Here is a 23,423-nt window from a genome sequence, read left to right on the forward strand (position 1 = left end):
AATAATAATATTCAGTGGTCTCACTCTCACTGTAGCAGTGGCCTCAGTTCTCATGTTGTTTCTTCCCTCAGAAATATGGTACATTGCTCTGGGTTATCTTCTCCCGTGTGTCCCATATTGGGAGCTGCAGTGTATGAACGTGAAACCCATCGTACTCGTAGGAATTAATGTTTTGAAAATATGACGCGAGCACAAATGGAAAAAGTCTGAAAGGATTCCACAAAAATGGCATTTACCCAAAAAGCAATTTTTAGTTCAGCCCTATTCTCCTTTATTCGGAGTCCTGATAGTCACACCTACACTCTGAGAGCTGCACATGTCAGTATGGCTACATCTCTCCCCAGCACTCCTCTATCACCATTCTTACTCATTCATTGAATGACACAACAGGCCTGCTATAATTTCTGTCACTGTAAATGTCCAGAGACAGCGATGCGATTGGGAAAATGCAGGAGGAACCTTGTTCTTTAACTTAAAGGGTGTGGAACAGATAACCAGCATGGGTGGCGGAACAAGAAACCATAATGAGCTTCAAGAAGGAACTAGACAGGTTATTGTCAACAAATAGGATTTCGGATTATTAAAAATGCACCAAGGAAATACTGTGGCTAGGTGGGCTAGATGGGCCGAAGATCTTCTCCTGCTGTTACTGTGATCATACTCTATAGTAATTTAGAATATCTTTTCAGTTCACCCGATGGCTTATTGAAATGTATAAGATTATGAGGGGGCTTAACAGGGTAGATGCAGAGAGGTTGTTTCCCCTCGTGGGGGAATCTAGAACTAGGGGGCATGGTTTCAGAATAAGGGGTCACCCATTTAAAACGGAGATGAGGAGGAATTTCTTCTCTCAGAGGGTCGTGAATCTTTGGAATTCTCTACCCCCGAGAGCTGTGGAGGCTGGGTCATTGAATATATTTAAGGTGGAGATAGACAGATTTTTGAATGATAGGGGAGTCAAGGGTTATGGGGAGCGGGCAGGAAAGTGGAGTTGAGGCCAAGATCAGATCAGCCCTGATCTTATTGAATGGCAGAGCAGGCTCGAGGGGCCAAATGGCCGACTCCTGCTCCTATTTCTTATCTTATATTTAGTGGGTATCTGCACTCACTGAGCGCTGTAGTTTTTAGCCTCTTCAATGTTATCCCTGCATTGCTATCCAATTTGCTACACCCATTGCCCTTCCACCAGCGACCTAATCACCATGGCAACTGATAAGTAGTGTTGTCATACATGTTAGAGCAGAAAAATGTCTGCTCTGGAAAAATAGACAAAAATTTAAGAGTGAACGACAACAAAAAGTTGCATTTTTTTCACACCTTTAATGTAGAAAAAAGGTCCCAAGACACTTCACAGAGGCACAATCACAAAGCAATGGATGCTGAGCCAAAGGAGGAGATCATAGGAAGGGTGACCAAAAGGTTGGTCAAAGAGATGGGTCCAAATGGAATTGGAGAGACAGATGGGTTTAAGGAGGGAATTCCAGAGCACAGAGCTGAGGTGGCTGAAGACACACCCACAAATGATAGAGCAAAGGGGAGGATTTACAAGAGGCCAGTTGGAGGAATGGAGAAATCGTGGGGGCAGGTGTCAGGTTGGGGGATTTTATCAGAATTGGGAGGGGCGAGGCCATGAAGGGATTTTAAAAATGAAGATGAGAAATTTAAATTTAAGCCATTGAGGGACCAGGAGCCAATGTAGGCCAGCGAGGACAGGGTGATGGTTGAATGGAACTTGGTGCAGGATAGGATACGGGCAGCAGAGTTCTGGATAAACTAAAGTTTAAAGGAAGGCGGAGGATGGGAGCTCAGCTAGGAGAGCATTGGAATAGTTGAGTGTAGAGGTAACAAAGGAATGGAAAGGATTTTTAGCAGCTGAGGTAGGGGTGTTGGCAGGCAATGTTATGAAGTAGGCGTTCTTTACGATGGAGAGGTTTTGGGGTTGGAAGCTTAGCTTGAGGTCAAATAGGATGCCATGGATAGAACAGTCTGATTCTCTGAGGAAAATGAAACTGGTGACAAGGGTATGGAGTTGATGACGGGGTCAAGAGTCTTCTCAATGCTTAGCTGGAGGAAACTGTTACTCATCCAAGACTGGTTGTTGGACAAGCAATCTGACAACATAGAGGAGCTTGGGGGTCAAGAGAGATCTTGGCAAGTTAGAGCTGGGTGTGGTCATCGTACATTTAGAGACTGACTCCATGTCTGCGGATGATGTTGCATGTAGATGAGGAAGAGGAGTGAGACACATGATAGGTGCTCGGGAGACGTCAGAGGCAATGGTGTGGTGTTGGGAAAATAAATTGTTGTTGGATATGCAGTAGGAAGTGGGACATGAAAGGAGCATGGGGATGTGGGAGGTGAGAGATACAAGAAAATGATCGTAGATTGCCTCGTACAGTGGTAGAGAGGCAATGGCAGATGGCAAGATCGAGGGGGTGGAGATGGGTAGGAGAGATATATGGGCGAATGGTTCAGGGAGGACAAGGCATTCAGAGAAGAGAGGGCAAAGAGAACTGAGATGGAGATTGAGGTCACCGAGGAAGAGGTGTTGCTCAGTACAGAGGCTGAGGGAGGAAAGGAGGGATGATATTTCAGTGAGGAACTTGGGTAGGGCTTGGAAGGGTGGAGGGGTAGAAGGGTAGGTAGACAGAAGATTTTAAAGGTGAGAGAAGTGGGACAAGTTAAGGTGATTGAAGGAGAAGATACCAGAGGAATAGAGGGAAGAGGCCAAGGTGTGATTTTGTGATAAAGGCCAAACAACCACCGTGGTGGTTTGGGCAGGAAAACATAACCAAGCAAGGAAGCCTCAGTGAGGAGCAAGGCGTTACTAACCGTGAACCAAATTTCAGTCAAAGCCAGGACTTCAATGCAATTATCCATAAGTTCATGGATGAGAAGGGTCTTGTTTGCGAGTGAACAGACATCCAGAGGGAAATGTAGAGAGGCCGGTGATTGTTGGTCCACTGGCAGAGTCCAAAGGGGAAGTGGTGGGCGGGGTGAGCAGGGTGGGCTGGAGGTTGGCGATGGTAGAGGGAAGAACAGAATTGTAATGAACAGAATATGTGTTTGCAGCCTTTGCGACAAATACATTTATGTGGTACACTGCGCCAAAGTCTGTCGAGTTGTCCTTGGATGGTTTAACATTAGGTGGTTTCTTAATGAAGGTATATAGGTTCAGCGGTAACTCACTTCTTGGGGCATTCATTATGGTTTCAATATCAATGGGTTGTCTTTAAGACAGTTAACTGTACTGACTCCTCATTTACAATGAACTGCTGTGATGTTATGCGTTTTTTAATGAACTATTGCAATTTTTCAGTGTCTCCTTTAGTAGTTATGTATGAATCTGTCAATCTGATGACGGGTGATGGGACAAAACTGTATTTAAATTTTATATACACATTACTTATTCATTATGAAAATTGGCTGATTTACCAAGAGTATTCCAGGCTCAGTAAATGAATAATTTGAAAGACTTCAAAAGATTGGCATTTATACAGTGCCTAACCTCAAGAAACTTCTGAAAGCACTTCACATACAATTACAATACAATGTTGGTATATAGGCAACTATAACAGCCACCTTATGCAGAGATATACCAAAAGTTACAATGAGATAAACGATCAATATTGTTCACACCTGTGTCAATTTGACCAATTTTATAGCATTCTCGCTCCGGGTCAAAGGGTTATTGGTTAAACCCCACAATAGTACTGGAGTACATAATAAGGTTGCTTAAGGTAAGCACTATTTGATAAAGAGCAGGGAGTTCTCCCAGTGTCTTGGCCAATATTTCTCCCGCAATTATTCCACCAAAGAAGCAGTATAACTCGGTATTCGTAGCGTTGCTGTTTGTGGGATATTGTCGGTACAGTTATTTGTTGTATTGAAACAGTTTAAAAAAAAACTTGCCTATTAAACAATGACCAAAGTCAGTTCATCACACAGCACCTGAGCAATTTCAGTCGGCGTGGGGAAAGATTGATTGCCTCCTTAAACAATGTTTATTTCACTCAGTGAATAGAGAATATTTATTGAACAGCAGGTAGCAGAGCAAGCTTGTCTGTGCCCTTGCATCCGCATAAATAGATCCACAAAGAAACCAACAACAGGTATGCTAAAATCAGCCAGTAATGACTAAAGCTATGAATAAATAAGTGGCTGTTATAATGCAGCAATGCCCTTGTTGTACTCCCTGTTAAACACACGACGATTCATTATTTGTACAATTCCTAACCAAATGGCAGTTACAACGAGCTTTTTGGAAGATATTATTACATTCTTTTTTAATTTATTCATTCATGGGATGTGGGCATCGCTGGCAAGGCCAGCATTTATTGCCCATCCCTAATTGCCCTTGGGAAGGTGGTGGTGAGCCGCCTTCTTGAACCGCTGCAGTCCGTGTGGTGAAGGTACTCCCACAGTACTGTCTTTGTTGTAGCAGTTTGGTGCAACTGAGTGTCTCGCGCGGCCATTTCAGAGGGGCAGTTAAGAGTCAACCACATTGCTGTGGGTCTGGAGTCACATATAGGCCAGACCGGGTAAGGGCGGCAGATTTCCTTCCCTAAAGAATATTAGTGATCCAGGTGGGTTTTTAAGACAATCCGATAGTTTCATGGTCACATTAGCTTTTTAATTCTAGATTTATTTAATTAACTGAATTTAAATTCCCCAGCTGCCATGGTGGAATTTGAACACACATCTCTGGATTATTAGTCCAGGCCTCTGGATTAGTAGACCATCAACATAACCACTATGCTACATTAACCCTATATTAGTAAATGTAGCATCTATTCCATTTTAGCACATTCAGCATCACAGAATTTACAGTGCAGAAGGAGGCCATTCAGCCATCATGCCTGTACTGGTGCGAGCTCCTCAAATGGAGCTATGTATTATATGCCTACATAACAGTCACTGCACTCAAAGTAATTCAGCCTTTGAAACGCAAGTTGTGCAGACCATTTTTACTGGCGGTGAATGAATGATTCTATCCTGCTGCTTTTCTGCACAGACAAAACTGGAGCTCCTAAACAGGGTAACGCATAGGCAGGAGAAACTATAGCATTGAGGCTCCACGAACCAAAGAAACAAGCTCTGAGCTCGAGGGCTTGCGCTGCAAGGCTCGGAGAGGAGGCCAGGACACTCTCCACAGAGGGAGAAATCGGAAGAGAATCATTACTGGCCTCTCTCATGCAGCTCCAAGTGGTCAGCTTGGAGCGGTGTTGGCAAATGCCCGTGAATGAGTCTGTCACCTGAGCCTAACCATGTCACTTGAGGGAACTTATGTTGGGGAAGACCAGAACCAGGGGTCACAGTCTAAGGATAAGGGGGTAAGCCATATAGGACCTTCACCCAGAGAGTGAACCTGTGGAATTCTCTACCGCAGAAAGTTATTGAGTCCAGTTCGTTGGATATATTCAAGAGGGAGTTAGATGTGGCCCTTACGGCGAAGGGGATCAGGGGGTATGGAGAGAAGGCGGGAGTGGGTTACTGAAGTTGCATGATCAACCATGATCATATTGAATGGTGGTGCAGGCTCGAAGGGCCGAATGGTCTACTCCTGCACCTATTTTCTATGTTTCTATGTTTAAAGGGGGCAGAAAATAAACTTTTTAGGAGGGGGTGGGAATTTAAAACAAAAGTCGTATCAATTAGAAACTGAACAAAAACAAAAGATTAATAAAGTGATTAAGAAAGTATAGAGCTTGAATAAGTTAACTTTATTGTAAGTTTTTAAAAACTAGTTTATCATTTCCCCCTATAAGATAGGGATGCACTTTGAATAAAAATTCACTCTCCTGGACTTTCCTTCATTTTTAAGATCATGTTTTGGGGATTGCGTCGTGCTCCGGGCCAGCACTATTGTTTCACCTCAGTGACTCGGTTTGAATCCAAACAAGACTGGTTGGAGGAAAGCCTCCTCTCTGCCAGCTGTAAGGGTCCTAACTGAACAGAGACGGGGAAGGTTCAACCCCATTTCTGGTGGGCAAAGGGCCAGGGTAAATTCATGAGTAACTAGCCCAAAGTTGGCAAAAGTGGCTGGTGTGGAAAATGGAATTAATCATACAGCTAGAGATGGGAGTGCTGTTCGAACATTGGGTTTGTCATATTGGGGAGAGTTTTACTCTCCACCTACCCTTATAGTCTGGATTGAGGAAGATCCAGCATTGTAAAAGTATTCAGTTCCCTACCGTTGTATTATCTCACTTTGACTTAAAAAAAATGCAGACATTTTGTGTTTAAAATGGGAAGATAATAACACCCGTTGATGTTTTTATTTCTCCTCCTTATGTTTCACTGGTTAGGTCACTTGAAGTACTTGGGTCTTTGATACTGGGTATTGGCATTTCACAGATTGGTTAAGGTTCCCCTTGAATGTTTAAGGTTTACACACTGCATCAATAGATGTCTGTGGGCTTGTAGAATATAACCAGATATTTTAAATTATTCAAGTGTATCTGAAGTGCGATTGTACAAATGTGCGCTGTCTAAGCTGTATGCAATGAAATATTTACTGGAGCATTTCTACCTGAGATGCAAAACTCGAATGGAATAATAGAGTTTTCATGTTAATAATACACATGACTCATTCAATTCCAATTAATAAGCACTTTGTTAATTTGAATATTAACTCAGGGACTCATTCATTCTACAGAAGTTGTTTGTTAAGAGCGGTTCAATAGAAGCAACATTTTCCTTGTCAATTTTTAAAATCCCTCTGTTTATTATGATTGATGAGAGAGAGAGAGAAAGAGCTGCTTCTACAGTACACGTGAGGAGGAACAATGTTGAAATGCTAACCGTACCTTTCCTTATCTTTCTGACAAGGTTTAAAGCAAAGCTCTGGCTATGTGAGGATCACCCACTGTCCCTCTCGGAGCAGGTAGCTCCCATCATTGACCTCATGGCGATAAGTAACGCACTTTTTGCTAAACTTAGGGACTTTATCACTCTTCGGCTCCCACCAGGATTTCCAGTCAAAATAGGTAAGAACTCCGAACTTTCAGCCTTCTAAATGCTGCCTTTAAAGACCAACTAAACTTATTCATATTAAAGAGAATGAATTGTACATTCCTAAGAGCATTGCCCCATTACGAAAGACTAGCTGAGTTTATTGCTCATAGGCAGTTTGGGTCCTGCAGCACAGCAATGCTATCAAGCTGCTAAGATGCAATTATGTTTAACACAGCCTGCCACTTTAAGGCCACTGTTCAGGTATTCCTTGTGGGAAATGGGTCAAAACAGGCATACCCTGAGGTCGGTTAGAGGTTAATTGCTTGGGGAAGTTCAGTAGATCAGCAGCTGTTTTTAATCTCCAACTCCTTACCCTGGGGAAAGTTCAGATTATTAAGGTTAAAAAAAACAGCAGAAAATGATTGACTTCCCTGCCAAAAGATCTTTTTGACACTTCGAAGTCTGCCATCTGAAATGAGCGGAGGAGTGGGCTAGATGTAACTGTTGTTGGCCCCAAAAATCCAGTCGCCGTGATCCTCTTGGTTACACTGGGATTGCCCGCAGTGGTTCTCCCTAGTGCTGATCCCACCAGCGTTTGTGCAGCACAGCCTGGCCCCTGTCATTTTTTTGGTGGGTTCTGCAAGACTCCGACCATTAGGGAAGTTGTGAAAAAATTCAGAGCCATTATATATAGCTGTGCCAATTTATGACCGCTTACTTTAGTCGTTAATATTCTTGCTTCCAGCTCAGTCGGTTGGGGGGTTTCTGCCCCCAACTAGGACGTCAATGATTAAACTAGGCCGACGCTTTAGTGCAGTACTGAAGGAATGTTGCATTGTCAGAGTTGTCACCCTTTGGGTCAGACATTAAATCGAGGTCCTATCTGCCTCTTCAGGTGAATGATAAAGACCCCTTTACAAATTTCGAGTCGGCCTTAGATAGTCTCTGGGGTTAAGCGACTCTGGTCACTCCCGTTCACCTCTACTGCCGAATGCCTAGTTATACAATAGCATGACCCAAAGGCTTAACAATAGGACCCCCTCATACATAAGAAGAAAAATAATAAACCACGCCGCCCTGTCTTGGTTATCAGACTAAATATATTTGTTTTTGTTCAGTCTTAGCATTAAACCAGACCAAGGTCACCTTCGGGTCTGGTCAGTTATATCCTTCAATTAAACTGCCTGGGCCCCACTTGGCTGTCCCTCAGCACACCTCTCCAACATGTGCACCTCTGTTTTCTTGTCCCCTGTCTAATAGGAAGTTGGAGCTTTGATTCGTGATCTTTCCCCCATCCAAGGATAGGTCAGCAGCTACTGTGTCCTATCGTTTAACACTGGCTCTGTGCAAAGCTCAGCAGTGGGAATGTTTGCTGAGAGCCCAGGGAAATATTTAACTTAAAGGTCTTTGACAATTAGTTTCTAACAAATCTCAGTCTAATTGATGTATGTCATGAGTACCCAGTTTCAATAGCTGCTCATTGACTCTCTCTCAAGAGAGAGCTCATTAATATATTAATTCCTTCTTTAATGAGTGGCTCCAGCAAGTGGATTTTAAACTTATCTGCGAACTCGCTTTAACTTAATAGCAGTTACTTAACATGAATCATATCAAATGCTTTCTGTGGGGAAATATGGTCAAAAATCCCAAAACGTGAAAGACCCCCAACTCGCCAAGGCTTCTTCGGCAGCACCTCCCAAACCCGTGACCTCTACCACCTAGAAGGACAAGGGCAGCAGGCGCATGGGAACACCACCACCTCCACGTTCCCCTCCAGATCACACACCATCCTGACTTGCAAATATATCGCCGTTCCTTCATCGTCGCTGGGTCACAATCCTGGAACTCCCTCCCTAACAGCACTGTGGGAGCGCCTTCACCACACGGACTGCAGCGGTTCAAGAAGGTGGCTCAGCCCCATGTTCTCAAGGGCAATTAGAGACGGGCAATAAATGCTGGCCTTGCCAACGACGCCCACATCCCATGAACACATTGTTTAAAAAAGGAGAGCAGGAAATAATTCTGATTAACATCCCTCAACTAGTATCACCAAAATAAACCAGATTAAGTGGGATTTTCTCACTCGGAATGGTTGCCCCATTTACCAATCCAACAACAGTCACTGCTTTGAAACCCTTTGAGAGTGTGCCACGGTGTTATATCAATGCAAGTGTTACATCCAATTATTTTAACAGTTTTGAAATACAACTCTAAAGGGAGATGGTCTTTTGAATTTCAGCGTTAATTTCAACTTGCAATTTTTGTTGCTTTGCATGGAAACCTCAGCAAGTATTTAAATCTTCTCTGCAGAAATTCCAATTTTCCACATCCTGAACGCTCGCATCACCTTTGGGAACCTGAATGGCAGCGACGAACCCGTGAATTCCATCAGGAACAGTCCGACCAGTGAGGCCCCGTCTCCCAGCAGTGACACGTCCAGTGTGAGCAGCTCCAGCTCCATGAGTATGTGTTAAAAAAGTCCCAGTCTGTGATTAATTATCTCTTGTGAGTACAGCGAGCTGTAGAGAAACACGCAGTACATCTTAATAGTCCAGTGTACTAGCTACCTACTGCCAAGAACTCACGTTGGGGGGCATTTTGATTTTGTGCGATAATGTAAAGCAGACATTGCGAAGCCCCTTTTACATCTCTCCCGATTTTTATTTCAATTCAAGTCACTGGAAATAATTTTGGGAGCGATGTTAAACAGGTTGCCTATTTGTTATCGCCCGCTTTACACTATCGCGCACAGTACGGTAGTATAGTGGTTATGTTACTGCACTAGTAATCCAGAGGCTTGGAGTGGTGATCTGGTGACATGTTCAAATCCCACCACGGCAGCTGGGGAATTTAAATTCAGTTAATTAACTAAATCTGGAATAAAAAGCTAGTATCAGTAATGGTGACCATGAAACTACTGGATTGTCGGACAAACCCATCTGGTTCACTAACGTCCTTTAGGGAAAGGCAATCTGACGCCCTTACCCGGTCTGGCCTGTATGTGACTCCAGAGCACATAGCAATGTGGTTGACTCTTACTGCCCTCTGACACAACCTAGCAAGCCATTCAGTTGTATTTAGGAAGGCGGCTCACCACCACCTTCTCGAGGGCAGTTAGGGATGAGCAATAAATGCTGGCCTTGCCAGCGACGCCCACATCCCATGAATGAATAAAAAACGTCAAAGTCACTCCCATTGTGTTAAAACATGGGCTTGGCAGTTAAATCATCAGAGGCAGTCCCTCGAAATCGAGGAAGACTTGCTTCCACTCTAAAAGTGAGTTCTTAGGTGACTGAACAGTCCAATATGGGAATTACAGTCTCTGTCACAGGTGGGACAGACAGTGGTTGAAGGAAAGGGAGGGTGGGACTGTTTTGCCGTACGTTCCTTCCGCTGCCTGCACTTGATTTCTGTATGCTCTCGGCGATGAGAGTCAAGGTGCTCGGCGCCCTCCCGGATGCACTTCGGGTGGTCTTTGGCCGAGAACTCCCAGGTGCCAGTGGGGATGTTGCATTTTATCAAGGAGGCCTTGAGGATGCCCTTGAACTGTTTCCTCTGCCCACCTGGGACTCATTGAATATATAATCTAACATGAAGGCAAATACTTATCCAATTGCTTCTGGTTCAACAACAACAACAACAAGGAAATCCAGATACAAGATTTAAGGTGCTTTTGCACTGCCAGTTTCCCACCTATTCTATATTCAGAGTAATCTTTGTGCAGACTTCCCCACCTTTCCTTTTGAGTCAGCTGCCAATTGTATTGGGCTCCACAGTACAAAGTGGAGACCCACTTGTTGAATAAATACGAGGATTAACTCCCCTTGCCCACATTACTGAAACTGGCTTTCATAACCCAATGGTGCATTTGTAGACGTTGTGTGAAGGTCTACGATATTGTGGGCTTCTGAAGCATCAGGGTTCTTATACTATGGGGACGTGTGTGTCTTTTGTTGGCTGCATTGCTGTAATATAAAAACAGAGCAACGTTGGTTGGCAGATGAAGTGCGACATATCTAATGTGAAGAAACACAAATCCCAGTCCATTATTCAAGGTCATAACCTGATCACTTCCCATCTTTACTAGCAGGCTTGAGTGCTGGCAGAGGCATCACTGTAAGAGGCCAGGCACACACGGTGGCTGTTAGTGGAGTGTCACCATACAGGAAAATACAAGTGACAGTTTGGTATTCAGGGAATTGGGAATATGGGCTTCTCCCAGCCTTGAAATATTTAATTTAAAGATTTTTGACAATGAATTTCAAACAGATTACAGTCTAGTTGATGTATGTTATTACCAGTATAACCAGTCTTGCATAAGCAGCTATCATAGAAACATAGAAATTTACAGCGGAGAAGGGGGCCATTTCGGCCCTTCGCGTCCGCGCCGGCCAACAAAGAGCTGCACAGCCCTCGGTCAGCAGCCCTGAAGGTTACATATAAACCTATGAACAATGAACAATAGCGGGCAGGTAAAGAGCACCCAGCCCAACCAGTCCGCCCCACACAACTGCGACACCCCTTACACTGAAACATTCTACACGCCATCCCAACCGGAGCCATGTGATCTCCTGGGAGAGGCAAAAACTAGATAAAAACCCAGGCCAATTGGGGGAAAAAAAATCTGGGAAAATTCCTCTCCGACCCATCCAGGCGATTGAAACTAGTCCAGGAGATCACCGTGGACGTATTTGATTCCCTGCCGTACCTACCATTGTATCTGCGCCAGCCAACAAGAGATTATCCAGTCTAATCCCAATTACCAGCTCTAGATCCGTAACACTGCAGGTTATGGCACTTTAAGTGCCCATCCAAGCACCTTTTAAATGTGGTGAGGATTTCTGCATCCACCACCCTTTCGGGCAGTGAGTTCCAGACCCCCACAACCCTCTGCGTGAAGAAGCTCCCCTCAAATCACCTCTGAACCTTCCACCAACCACCTTAAAACTATGCCCCCTCGTAATTGACCCATCCACCAATCTTGCCCATTCCAATTCATATAACTTGATATCGTAATGTCTCGCCTCATCCCATGTACTTCCCTCCCCCTTTAGGGTTTTCCCGCTGTCCCTCCTGCCAGATCTCCTCCTTCGGTATGAGTTATCTCGGATGGCTGCCGCATTAATGACTGACAGGGAGGGTGCGTTTGTTGTGATCTCCTCTCTTCACCACCCAAAGATGGAACCCTTTATTAGCACAGCGCTCCATCCAGCAGCCCGACTGATGTCTTGCCCCATGATACCTGAATTATCTTTCATCTACATTTGCATTATTTCATCAAAGGGGAAGGCCACCCAATTAAAAATAACAATGAACCCAAACGCAATCCTGTGCCCAGAGTTGATCTGAATGTTTTTATGGTCCACTATACTGTTAATTTACTGAAGTTTTGAGTTTGTAACTCATGCTCAATTCTGATTTCTCATAACATTTTGTCTGGCGTGCTGGCTTCATTCTGCACAAGGCTCTCAGTAATAATATTCTCTGGATGGTTTCATTTAATTAGTGTGTTCAGTTGGAAAATACAGCTGCATAATACCACTCTTAATATTGTGAAAGCAAATAATATTGTAAGATAGCCTCCTGTGCAACATAACTCCACCCAACTGAAAACACCGAGCACAGAAATCTGTCGTGCTTAGCTTTTCTAAATAAATTGTTTTGAAATTGCTGTTACTGGGATGTGCTGTGTAAACTGATCACAGCAGGGGTAGTGGTCGGGATCTACCATTGGCCTCAGTGCCACGAAACTAACTAGGGTAAACAAAAACAGCCAAGTCTCTCGTTCTTGTCTGCTACCTTGTGCCGTTGAGTGACGACAGGATGGGGATTGGCGATGATGCATCCCCTACAGTTGAGCAGGGTGTCGCCACTCCCTGTCTTTACTTCCAGGTGAAGTATCAACTGTTATGTCCAGAATAAAGTAATGTGATTGAGTACTGTAGACGTGAGTAAGTGTGACCTTAGTCTCGTTATTCTAACTCCAGAGTGTTGGTACAGCATGGGAAACCTGCTTATATACAGTGCTCCCAAGGGATGCTGGGATCCCTTGGGACTCCAACAGATACGCCCTCTGGTGGCGGTCGAATGCTGGTTACATAGGGTTGCATACATAACATCAATAACAACAACTTGTATCTCTCTAGGGCCTTTAACGTAGTAAGGCATCCCAAGGTGCTCCACAGGAATGTTAGAAAACAAAATTTGACACCGAGCCACATGAAGAGAAATTAGGGCAGGTGACCAAAAGCTTGGTCAAAGAGGTAGATGTGTCTTAAAGGAGAAGATAGAGGTAGAGAGGCAGAGAGGTTTAGGGAGGGAATTCCAGAGCTTAGGGGCCTTGGCAGCCGAAGGCATGGCCACCAATGGTGAAGCAATTGAAATCGGAGATGCTCAAGAGGCCAGAAATAAAGTGTAGACATCTTGGAGGTTGTTGACCTGGATTGCCACTTAAGCACATGTCCTTGGGCATGGGTTATGGCAGATCTGAAACCATAACCCAGCACATTAGGAGAGATGTAGGGGATAGAGCTTACCTTTAAATATTACTATAAAAAGATATAGTTGCATTAATAGAATTTATCAATGCTTTATGTAAAGTAAATTGCCATCATTATTTTGACAGACCAACTGTAATTGTGATCGATCAGCAATTGCTGTAGTACAGATTTGTTTTGGCTGAGCTCTGTGTTTCTGACTTGCTTTTAGTGTTGAAGGGCAGCTCCATTCTTGATTTCCTGGAGCCCAGTGCAGACATGGCAAAGAGTGCCACTAAAGAGAGATATAAAATAGATGGGAAACTGGCACCACACTCTGCCTTGTCGAACTTGAATTCAGCAGCAGTAAAATATATGATTCCATAATGACCACACAATATATTTTGGTTCATGTTTTTTGTTGTTCAAATTCCTTATAAAAAATGGTGAATTCTCCTCATCAGAAATCGATTACAAGCCACAGGATGCCACGATTGGTATCTGTGATTTCTGGTGTGGCAAGTTTTGGATCTCTGCGAGGGCATTGGGGAGTTTGAGGATCATGCCCCCGATAATCCCTCACTTTGGCAATGGTGCATCGCATAATCCAGAGACTAAAGAGTTGGGGGTTTGGGGAGGAGAGAGGGGAAAAGATAAATCATCAAAAGGAGGATCCAAAAGCTACTTTAAAGGTCTCTGACAACTTTTCTTAAGAAAAGATGTGCAGATTGTAAAATGATTGGAGTATAAACAACATTAGGGGCATATTTCATTGTGACTGAGATTGTTAAGGAAGCAAAATGTCTGTGGCAACCTGCTGTACATTTGTTGCAAAACACTTGACGCCGGTGATGTAATTCATGTCAAAACTCATCAATGAATCCTGAAATGTTATTGTGTTGTGCGCACGCAATGTCGTTACATCTTGTCCCTCACCTGTTAGAGGTGGGCAATTTATCATTATGGGTTTTTAAAATCTACGATGTGCTAGTAGCGGATTGGACTGGTTGATTATTTTTGCCCCTTTTCCACTGAGTAGGCTCGGGTTTGTGACTATAAATTGTGTGATGTTGACCAGTATAACCTATGTCACAGCATCACATTCAGAAATAGAGGGGTGGAAATAAGAGGGTGATGGCCATACAAAGAGAGATGAAAATACTGGCGGATGGTTAGAAACAGAAAAAGAGACAAGTAGGACACACATTGAAACTAGACACCGCCCAGTCAGATATGGAGCCATTAACAGAATAGAAAACAACAGCAAAGGGCTTTGCTTAATCTTTTGGAATGAATTTTTTTATTTTATTGAAAACCTTCTCTAAGCTCCATGAATGCATTCTACTCTTACTATTGCAAGTAATGCTGACTTAAATACAAAGTTACTGCTGGTAAGACCCCTAACACTCTAAAAACAGAAGTAGAGAAAATACTTACATTGGTGGTAGTTGTTAAATATTTACTATGTGCAATATTAGCTTATGAACAATTCATCCATTTGTATGATTATTTTTTTCCCAGTAATTTAATAGAAGTATGAAGCTATTCACTTTAAATGGGCTAATACCTTAGTTGAAATATAAAGTGTTGTTTTTCAGAGAAAACCCAGAATGAGCACAATACCCTCTCAAATAACAAGTTTCCATTAACATTGTTCCAATGCTGTGTTGGTGCCAATATCTCCTGCTCTACAGGTCTTGCACAGCCAGTGGCAGCAGCAAAATAAACTTGTCAGATTTACATCGGCTGGTAGCTAGGAGAATCTGTGCCATCTGAGAGATAGCTGAACTAGAGCAATAATAGAAGTAGCGGGGATTTATCACTGCCTGTTAAACCCAGAAAAGTCAACACTAATATCAGTGATTGCATAGGCTTTTATTATACTTATGCCATGGTGTTCAGTGTCAGCTGAGGCTCAGTGGGTAGCACTCTCGCCTCTGAGTCAGAATGTTGTGGGTTCAAGTTCCACTCCAGAGACTTGACACTCCAGTGCAGTGCTGAGGGAGTGCTGCACTGTCGGAGGTGCCGTCTTTCAGATGAGATATTAAGCCGTGGCCCCATCTGCTCTCTCAGGTGGATGTAAAAGATTCCATGGCACTATTTTGAAGAAAGGCAGGGGAGTTATCCCCAGTGTCCTGGTCAATATCTATCCTTCAATCAACATAACAAAAACATATTATCTGGTCATTTTAACATCACTGTTTGTGGGAGCTTGCTGTGTGCAAATTGGCTGCCGCGTTTCCCACATTACAACAGTGACTACATTCCAAAAGTACTTCATTGGCTGTAAAGCGCTTTGGGATGTCCGATGGTCATGAAAGGCGCTATATAAATGCAAGTCTTTTTTTCTTTGAAATGCGAGGGTTTAATCAGAGAAAATGTATGACCAGCGCCCTATGTTGTTATTTTAATTAATTTTTATTGCCTGAAAAGCAACTTTTGTTAATTATAGGTGATTCATGAATTACATTAAAGTTAATTATATAAAGTCTTCAGGTTACGAATTCATAAAGTCTCTTTTTCATTTTAGTAACCATATAAGTAAAATAAATCAATTGGCTCCAAACTGGACACAGCTGGTACAGTATAATTATGCTGGGTTTATCGTGCAGTGATATATAATTGCAACTTTTATATTGTTCTGGGACAGCTGGCTCCCAATGAGTGAGTCTCCGGTTAGCTCCGAACATGCGGGTTTGACACAGTTAGTGGCAACACCAAAATAGATTTGCTGGATTCTTTAAGGCTGGTGGTGGGAGGAACCCTTTCATTTAATTAACTGGGCCCTTCTGACTGTCAGCCAGAGCTAATCTGGCCACTTTACTTTCACATTACCACCTGCTGAGTAAGGCTCCCGTTATCAGGAGCCAGCGGCACTAACACAGCACTAGGGCAAAGTAAAAGCAGCTAATTATGCGTTAATGGAAAGCTTTACTTAAAGGAACTACATGCTTATACACTACTGCACTTATAGGGCTCAATTTTCCTCAATGCCGTTTTCTGGCGTATTGCCAGAGTTACGCCTGTTTTTTTTTGGCTACTCCAAAAAAATAACTAGCAACTTTCCCCATTCTATTCTTTGAAATTGGCGCCACGCAGCCTGTCCTTTAGCCTCGAGGGGTGGAGCCTAATGTCTGCGCCGAAGAAATGATGCCCCTCCTTCTGCGCATGCGCGAAAAAAAAGGACGTTCTTGACATGACTGCTATGGGTGCGCATGCCCAGTACAGCTTCCGGTCTGTATTCGGCCATTTTTCAAGAGCCAGTTGTGTGTGAGAACTTTAATTCTCATTGAAAAAATCGGAGCTGCAATACAAGGTGCAACGCGGCTCAAGGACCAAGAATTTCTTACAGGATGAAGTGGAGGCACTAGTTACTGTAATTGAGGCCAGATGGCGCGAGCTGGATACCAGCAGAGGTCACGTAAACGTTTCATGAAAAGAAACATGCAGAAGATTACTGTGCAATGGTCACCACCACGAGGTCTGGAAGCCAGTGCAAAAAGAAGTGGCAGGACCTTGGTCAAGTAGTTAGTGTAAGTAATATTTTCACTTATTCAATGGAATTCCAATTGTAAATGTGACCATCTGTATATGTTCCACCCAGCAGAAAGACAAACTCTCCAAAAAGTTATACCGGTTGTGTTGTGTATCTGTAAAGCATGCACTCCCATGTTCCGCCACCAGGGAGCTCATCCCCTGAAGTCCCAAGGGATCCCAGCATCCCTTGGGAGCACTGTATATAAGCCGGCCCCGAAGGGCTGTTCCTGACTCTGGAGTGTCTTATTAAAGACTGAGTTCACTGATACTTTAACCTCCCTGTGTACAGTCTCACCTGTGTTAGGAACACAATAACTGGTGACGAGAAGGCGAATCCAACGCAAAGATGCAGCAAACTGTGGACATCCTGGATAAGTTCTCGGAGGGTGAGGACTGGGAAGCCTATGTCGACCGGCTAGACCAGTACTTTGTAGCCAATGAGCTGGACGGAGAAGGAAGTGCTGCAAAAAGGAGAGCGGTCCTCCTCACAATCTGCGGGGCACTGACCTACAGCCTCATGAAGAATCTTCTGGCTCCGGTGAAACCCACAGATAAGTCGTATGAGGAGCTATGTACACTGGTTCGGGAGCATCTTAACCCAAGGGAGAGCGTGCTGATGGCGAGGTATCGGTTCTACACGTGCCAGCGATCTGAAGGTCATGAAGTTGGCGAGCTACGTCCCCGAGATAAGGCGACTTGCAGGACAATGTGAGTTTGATAGCTACCTGGAGCAAATGCTCAGAGACTTTTTTTTACTGGGCATTGGCCACGAGACCATCCTACGAAAACTTTGGAATGTAGAGACACCGACCCTCAATAAGGCCATTGCGATAGCACATGCGTTTATGTCCACCAGTGATAACACCAAACAAATCTCTCAGCACACAAGTGCTAGCAATGTTCATAAATTAACTGGAACTGTGTTTGCGAGCAGAAATGTACAGGGCAGAACCCACAAGTCTGCAACTGCCAGCAGGCCTCAGGTGACCCAGATGACTCAGAGTCCCCAACAAAGGATGAATGCAAGGCAATTCATACCTTGTTGGCTTTGTGGAGGCTTCCATTCAGCCTATTCATGCCGCTTCAAAGGGTATGTTTGCAAGAGCTGTGGAACAATGGGGCACCTCCAACGAGCTTGCAAACGAGCTGCAAGCTCTGCAAAACCTGCTAACCACCATGTGGCAGAGGAAGATCAGTCCATGGCGGATCAAAGCAATTTCGAGCCTCAGAGAGAGGAGGCAGATGCTGAAGTACACAGGGTGCACACATTTTCGATGAAATGTCCACTATAATGCTAAACATAAAATTGAATGGCTTACCCGTAGCCATGGAACTGGACACTGGCGCTAGCCAATCCACCATGAGTAAAAAGATGTTTGAGAGACTGTGGTGCAACAAGGCAGTCAGACCAGCCCTGAGCCCCATACACACGAAACTGAAAACATACACTAAAGAGCTTATCACTGTCCTGGGCAGTGCCATGGTCAAGGTCAACTACGAGGGCACGGTGCACGAACTGCCACTCTGGATTGTTCCGGGCGACGGCCCCACATTGCTTGGAAGGAGCTGGCTGAGCAAAATCCGCTGGAATTGGGATGACATCCGAGCGCTATCACATGTCAATGAGGCCTCATGTACCCAGGTTCTTAACAAATTTCATTCCCTTTTTGAGCCAGGCATTGGAAACTTTTCTGGGGCGAAGATGCGGATCCACTTGGTCCCAGAGGCATGACCCATTCACCACAAGGCGCGAGCGGTACCTCACATGATGAGGGAGAGTGTGGAAATCGAGCTGGACAGGCTGCAACGTGAGGGCATCATCTCCCCAGTGGAATTCAGTAAGTGGGCCACCCGATTGTTCCAGTACTCAATCGTGATGGCACGGTCAGGATTTGTGGCGATTATAAAGTAATTGTTAATCGTTTCTCGCTACAGGACCAATACACACTACCTAAGGCAGACGACCTATTTGCAACGTTGGCAGGGGGCAAGATGTTCACCAAGCTCGACCTGACTTCGGCCTACATGACGCAGGAGCTGGAGGAGTCTTCGAAGGGCCTCACCTGCATCAACACGCACAAGGGACTGTTCATCTACAGCAGATGCCCGTTTGGAATTCGGTCGGCTGCAGCGATCATCCAGAGAAACATGGAGAGCCTACTCAAGTCGGTACCACACACGGTGGTCTTTCAGGACGACATATTGGTCACGGGTCGGGACACCGCCGAGTACCTACAAAACCTGGAGGAGGTCCTCCAGCGACTGGATCGCGTAGGGCTGCGGCTGAAGAGGTCGAAATGCGTCTTCATGGCAACAGAAGTGGAATTTTGGGGCGAAAGATCGCAGCGGATGGCATTCGGCCCACAGACGCCAAGACAGAGGCTATCAGGAACACGCCCAGGCCACAGAACGTCACGGAGCTGCGGTCGTTCCTGGGACTCCTCAACTATTTTGGTAACTTCCTACCGGGGTTAAGCACCCTTTTAGAACCTCTACATGAGTTATTGTGCAAAGGGGAGAACTGGGTATGGGAAAAAAAACCAAGTCATTACTTTTGAGAAAGCCCGAAACATTTTATGCTCCAACAAGCTGCTTGTATTGTATAACCCGTGTAAAATACTTGTGCTAGCATGTGACGCGTCGTCGTACGGAGTCGGGTGTGTATTACAATAAGCTAATGTTGCGGGGAAGATGCAACCTGTGGCCTATGCCTCCAGGAACTTGTCTGAGGCCAAGAGGGCCTACAGCATGATTGAGAAAGAGGCATTAGCGTGTGTGTTCGGGGTAAAGAAAATGCATCAGTACCTGTTTGGCCTTAAATTTGAGCTGGAAACCGATAACAAGCCCTTCACATCCCTGTTCGCTGAAAACAAGGGTTAAATACTAATGCCTCAGCCCGCATACAAAGGTGGGCACTCGCGCTATCAGCGTATAACTCTACCATCCGCCACAGGCCAGGCACCGAGATCTGTGCGGATGCTCTCAGTCGGCTACCATTGCCCACCACGGGGGTGGAAATGGTGCAGCCTGCAAACTTGTTGATGGTGGCGCAGCCCGCAGACTTGTTGATGGTCATGGAAGGGTTTGAAAATGATAAATCACCTGTCACGGCCCGCCAGATTAGGACTTGGACCAGCCAAGATCCTCTGCTGTCCCTAGTAAAAAAACTGGGTACTGCATGGGAGCTGGGCCAGCATCCCCGTTGAAATGCACGAGCCAATCAAGCCGTTCCAGCGGCGAAAGGACGAGCTGTCTATTCAGGCAGACTGCCTGTTGTGGGGTCACCGCGTAGTGCTACCAAAAAAGGGCAGGGAGACGTTCATCTCGGATCTCCACAGCACACACCCGGGTATAGTAATGATGAAAGCGATAGCTAAATCCAACGTGTGGTGGCCCGGTATCAACTCTGACTTAGAGTCCTGTGTACGGCAATGCAGCGTATGCAACGCGCCCAGCGAGGCACCACAAAGTTTGTGGTCCTGGCCCTCCAGACCATGGTCGAGGATCCATGTCGACTATGCGGGCCTGTTTCTTGGTAAAATGTTCCTGGTGGTGATGGATGCTTTTTCAAAATGGATTGAATGTGAAATAATGTCGGGAAGCACCACCACCGCCACCATTGAAAGCCTGAGGGCCATGTTTGCCACCCACGGCCTGCCTGACATACTGGTCAGTGACAACGGGCCATGTTTCACCAGTGCCGAATTTAAAGAATTCATGACCCACAATGGGATCAAACATGTCACCTCGGCCCCATTGAAACCAGCCTCCAATGGGCAGGCAGAGCGGGCAGTACAAACCATCAAACAGAGCTTTAAACGAGTCACAGAAGGCTCACTCCAAACCCGCCTGTCCCGAGTACTGCTCAGCTATCGCACGAGACCCCTCTCGCTCACAGGGGTGTCCCCGGCTGAGCTACTCATGAAAAGGACACTTAAAACCAGACTCTCGCTGGTTCACCCCAACCTGCATGCTCAGGTAGAGAGCAGGCGGCAGCAACAAAATGTAAACAATGGTCGTGCCAATGTGTCACGGGAAATTGATCTGAATGAACCTGTGTATGTGCTAAACTATGGACATGGTCCCAAGTGGATCACGGGCACGGTGATAGCTAAAGAAGGGAATAGGGTGTTTGTAGTCAAACTAGACAATGGACAAATTTGCAGAAAGCACTTGGACCAAACGAGACTGCGGTTCGCAGACTGCCCTGAACAACCCACAGCAGACACCACCTTTTTCAAGCCCACAACACACATCCAAAGGATCAACGACATCACGCCGGACCAGGAAATCGAACCCATCACGCCCAACAGCCCAGCAAGGCCAGGCTCACCTAGCAGCCCTGCAGGACCAAAAACACGCCAGCCCAGCGAGGGCACAGCCAACACAGCAGAACAGACATTTGTACCGAGGCGGTCCACCAGGGAAAGAAAGGCTCCCGACCGCCTCACCTTGTAAATAGTTTTCACTTTGTCTTTGGCGGGGGAGTGATGTTGTGTATCTGTAAAGCATGCACTCCCATGTTCCACCACCAGGGAGCTCATCCCCTGAAGTCCCAAGGGATCCCAGCATCCCTTGGGAGCACTGTATATAAGCCGGCCCCAAAGGCCTGTTCCTGACTCTGGAGTGTCTTATTCAAGACTGAGGTCACTGTTACATTAACCTCCTTGTGTGTAGCCTCATCTGTGTTAGGAACACCAAAGGTTGAGCGTCCGAAATCCGGAGTTCCAAAATTTGGCATGTTCCAGAATCTGGACACCGAGCCGATCTGTGGCGGTGTTGCCCGGAAACCGGAAAATGTTCCGAAATCTGGACTCCCCCGCTTAGGCGACCCGACCTCACCCCGGCCTGACCTCGCCCCGGCCCGACCTCGCCGCAACCCTCGGCGGCCCTACCTCGCCCCGGCCTCGCCCGGGCCCTACCTTGCCCCGGCCCGACCTTGCCCCGGCCCGACCTCGCCCCGGCCTCGCTCCGACCCGACCTCGCTCCGGCCCTCAGCGGCCCTACCTCGCCGCAGCCCTCGGTGGCCCGACCTTGCCCCGGCCCGACCTCGCCCCAGCCTCGCTCCGGCCTGACCTCGCCCCGGCCCTCGGCAGCCCAACCTCGCCCCGGGCTCTCCCCCCCTTCTCCCCCTTACCTTGGCGGGTCGACCTCACCCCCTTACCTCGGCTGCCTGACCCCACCTACCTCGGCTCAGGCAAAGACGTTCCAAAATCTGTAAATACCTGGAATCCGGAACAGCCTCGGTCCCGAGGTTTCCGGATTTTGGACGCTCAACCTGTATTTTCATCTTTGCAGAGGAAAATGGCACACAACAAAAGGGAAAGAACTCGAACAGGAAGAGGCCCGGCAAATCTGCAGCCGCTGACACCCTTGGAAGAGAGGGTCACTGCTTTGATGGATCCTGCCTGGAGAAAAGCAACCACCACTGCACAAGCTGGGCCCACACTCGAGGGAGAGGGTAAGTCCTGCAAATAACGCAGACTGGCTTTGCTAAATGTTAAGTACTGCGCGGGCTAGCCATGCTTCGGTACATGGGGATGTCTCCATCAGCTACGCTTCTATTGATGCAATGTGCTATCATTTATCGTGCTCCTTCAAATGAGCCTGCTGCCTGCGCTGTGTGAGCCTACTCACGCCACCCTGCCCCCTCCTCTGCTGCTAACCATTTGTTTGTTCTGTTATATTTTGCAGAACTTGAGGTAACCCAGACGAGGCTGAAGCCGATGCAGAAGATTGAGACACAGACGAGTCTGAAGAAGAGAACATCTTCCAATCCCACTGTCCAGACCAAGAGCATGGGGGTGAGGGGGAGGGGGAGATGGAGGTGATGGATGAAGCCCCCTCTGTTATACTCACTCTGGAGGAGGTGCAGGTACCACCCATTGAGGTGCCAAGCCCGTTCCTGAGGGCACGAGTATTTGGGCATTCCATGGTTTCCCACAGTCCGAGGCTGGGGATTCCAGTGGGATGCAGCAAGGCACACCCAGGGCCCCACTGTCCGAGGCTGCGGGTCCCAGGAGATGCAGTGAGCCACACCCAGGGCGAGGAGGGGAAGGAGAGCTCGACTGTGCTCTCCTGAGGTGCAGGATCTAACAGATGTGGTTCAGACGATGGCAATGCGTGCAGAGAGCATTGACCTTACCCGATCAGTCCTGGACACCATCAGTGGGATGGGTGATGAGGTATCGGGACTGTTGGGAGAAATAACAACACTCACGAGAAATGTGAACACTGTCCGGGAACATGGGGGAGGGAATGTCTTGGGCAGCAGATACAATGTCGGTGCACACGAGGGAGAAAATGTCACAGGCAGCTGATGCGCTGTCAGTGAACATGAGGGAGGGAATGTTGCAGGTAGTTGACACACTGTCAGGGCACGAAGGTGGGAATGTCGGAGTTAGCTGCTGCAATAAGGGAACATGCCCAGACCCCGCGCCCATTGACAGAATC

The 23,423-nt window shown here is 46.2% G+C and overlaps 1 protein-coding gene across 1 annotated transcript in view; it reads left to right on the forward strand.

Annotated features, from left to right (window-relative positions):
- The window catches only part of ankrd13b (ankyrin repeat domain 13B), a 408,867-nt gene that overhangs the window by 353,502 nt on the left and 31,942 nt on the right, over positions 1 to 23,423 (forward strand). Inside the window, exons 11-12 of the mRNA XM_070858078.1 lie at positions 6,832 to 6,989; positions 9,268 to 9,420. Coding sequence (XP_070714179.1) covers positions 6,832 to 6,989; positions 9,268 to 9,420 — 311 coding nt within the window. The remainder of the gene's footprint in view (positions 1 to 6,831; positions 6,990 to 9,267; positions 9,421 to 23,423) is intronic.

Source organism: Pristiophorus japonicus, chromosome 16 (assembly GCF_044704955.1).
Source record: "Pristiophorus japonicus isolate sPriJap1 chromosome 16, sPriJap1.hap1, whole genome shotgun sequence".
In the NCBI taxonomy this organism is placed as follows: domain Eukaryota; kingdom Metazoa; phylum Chordata; class Chondrichthyes; family Pristiophoridae; genus Pristiophorus; species Pristiophorus japonicus.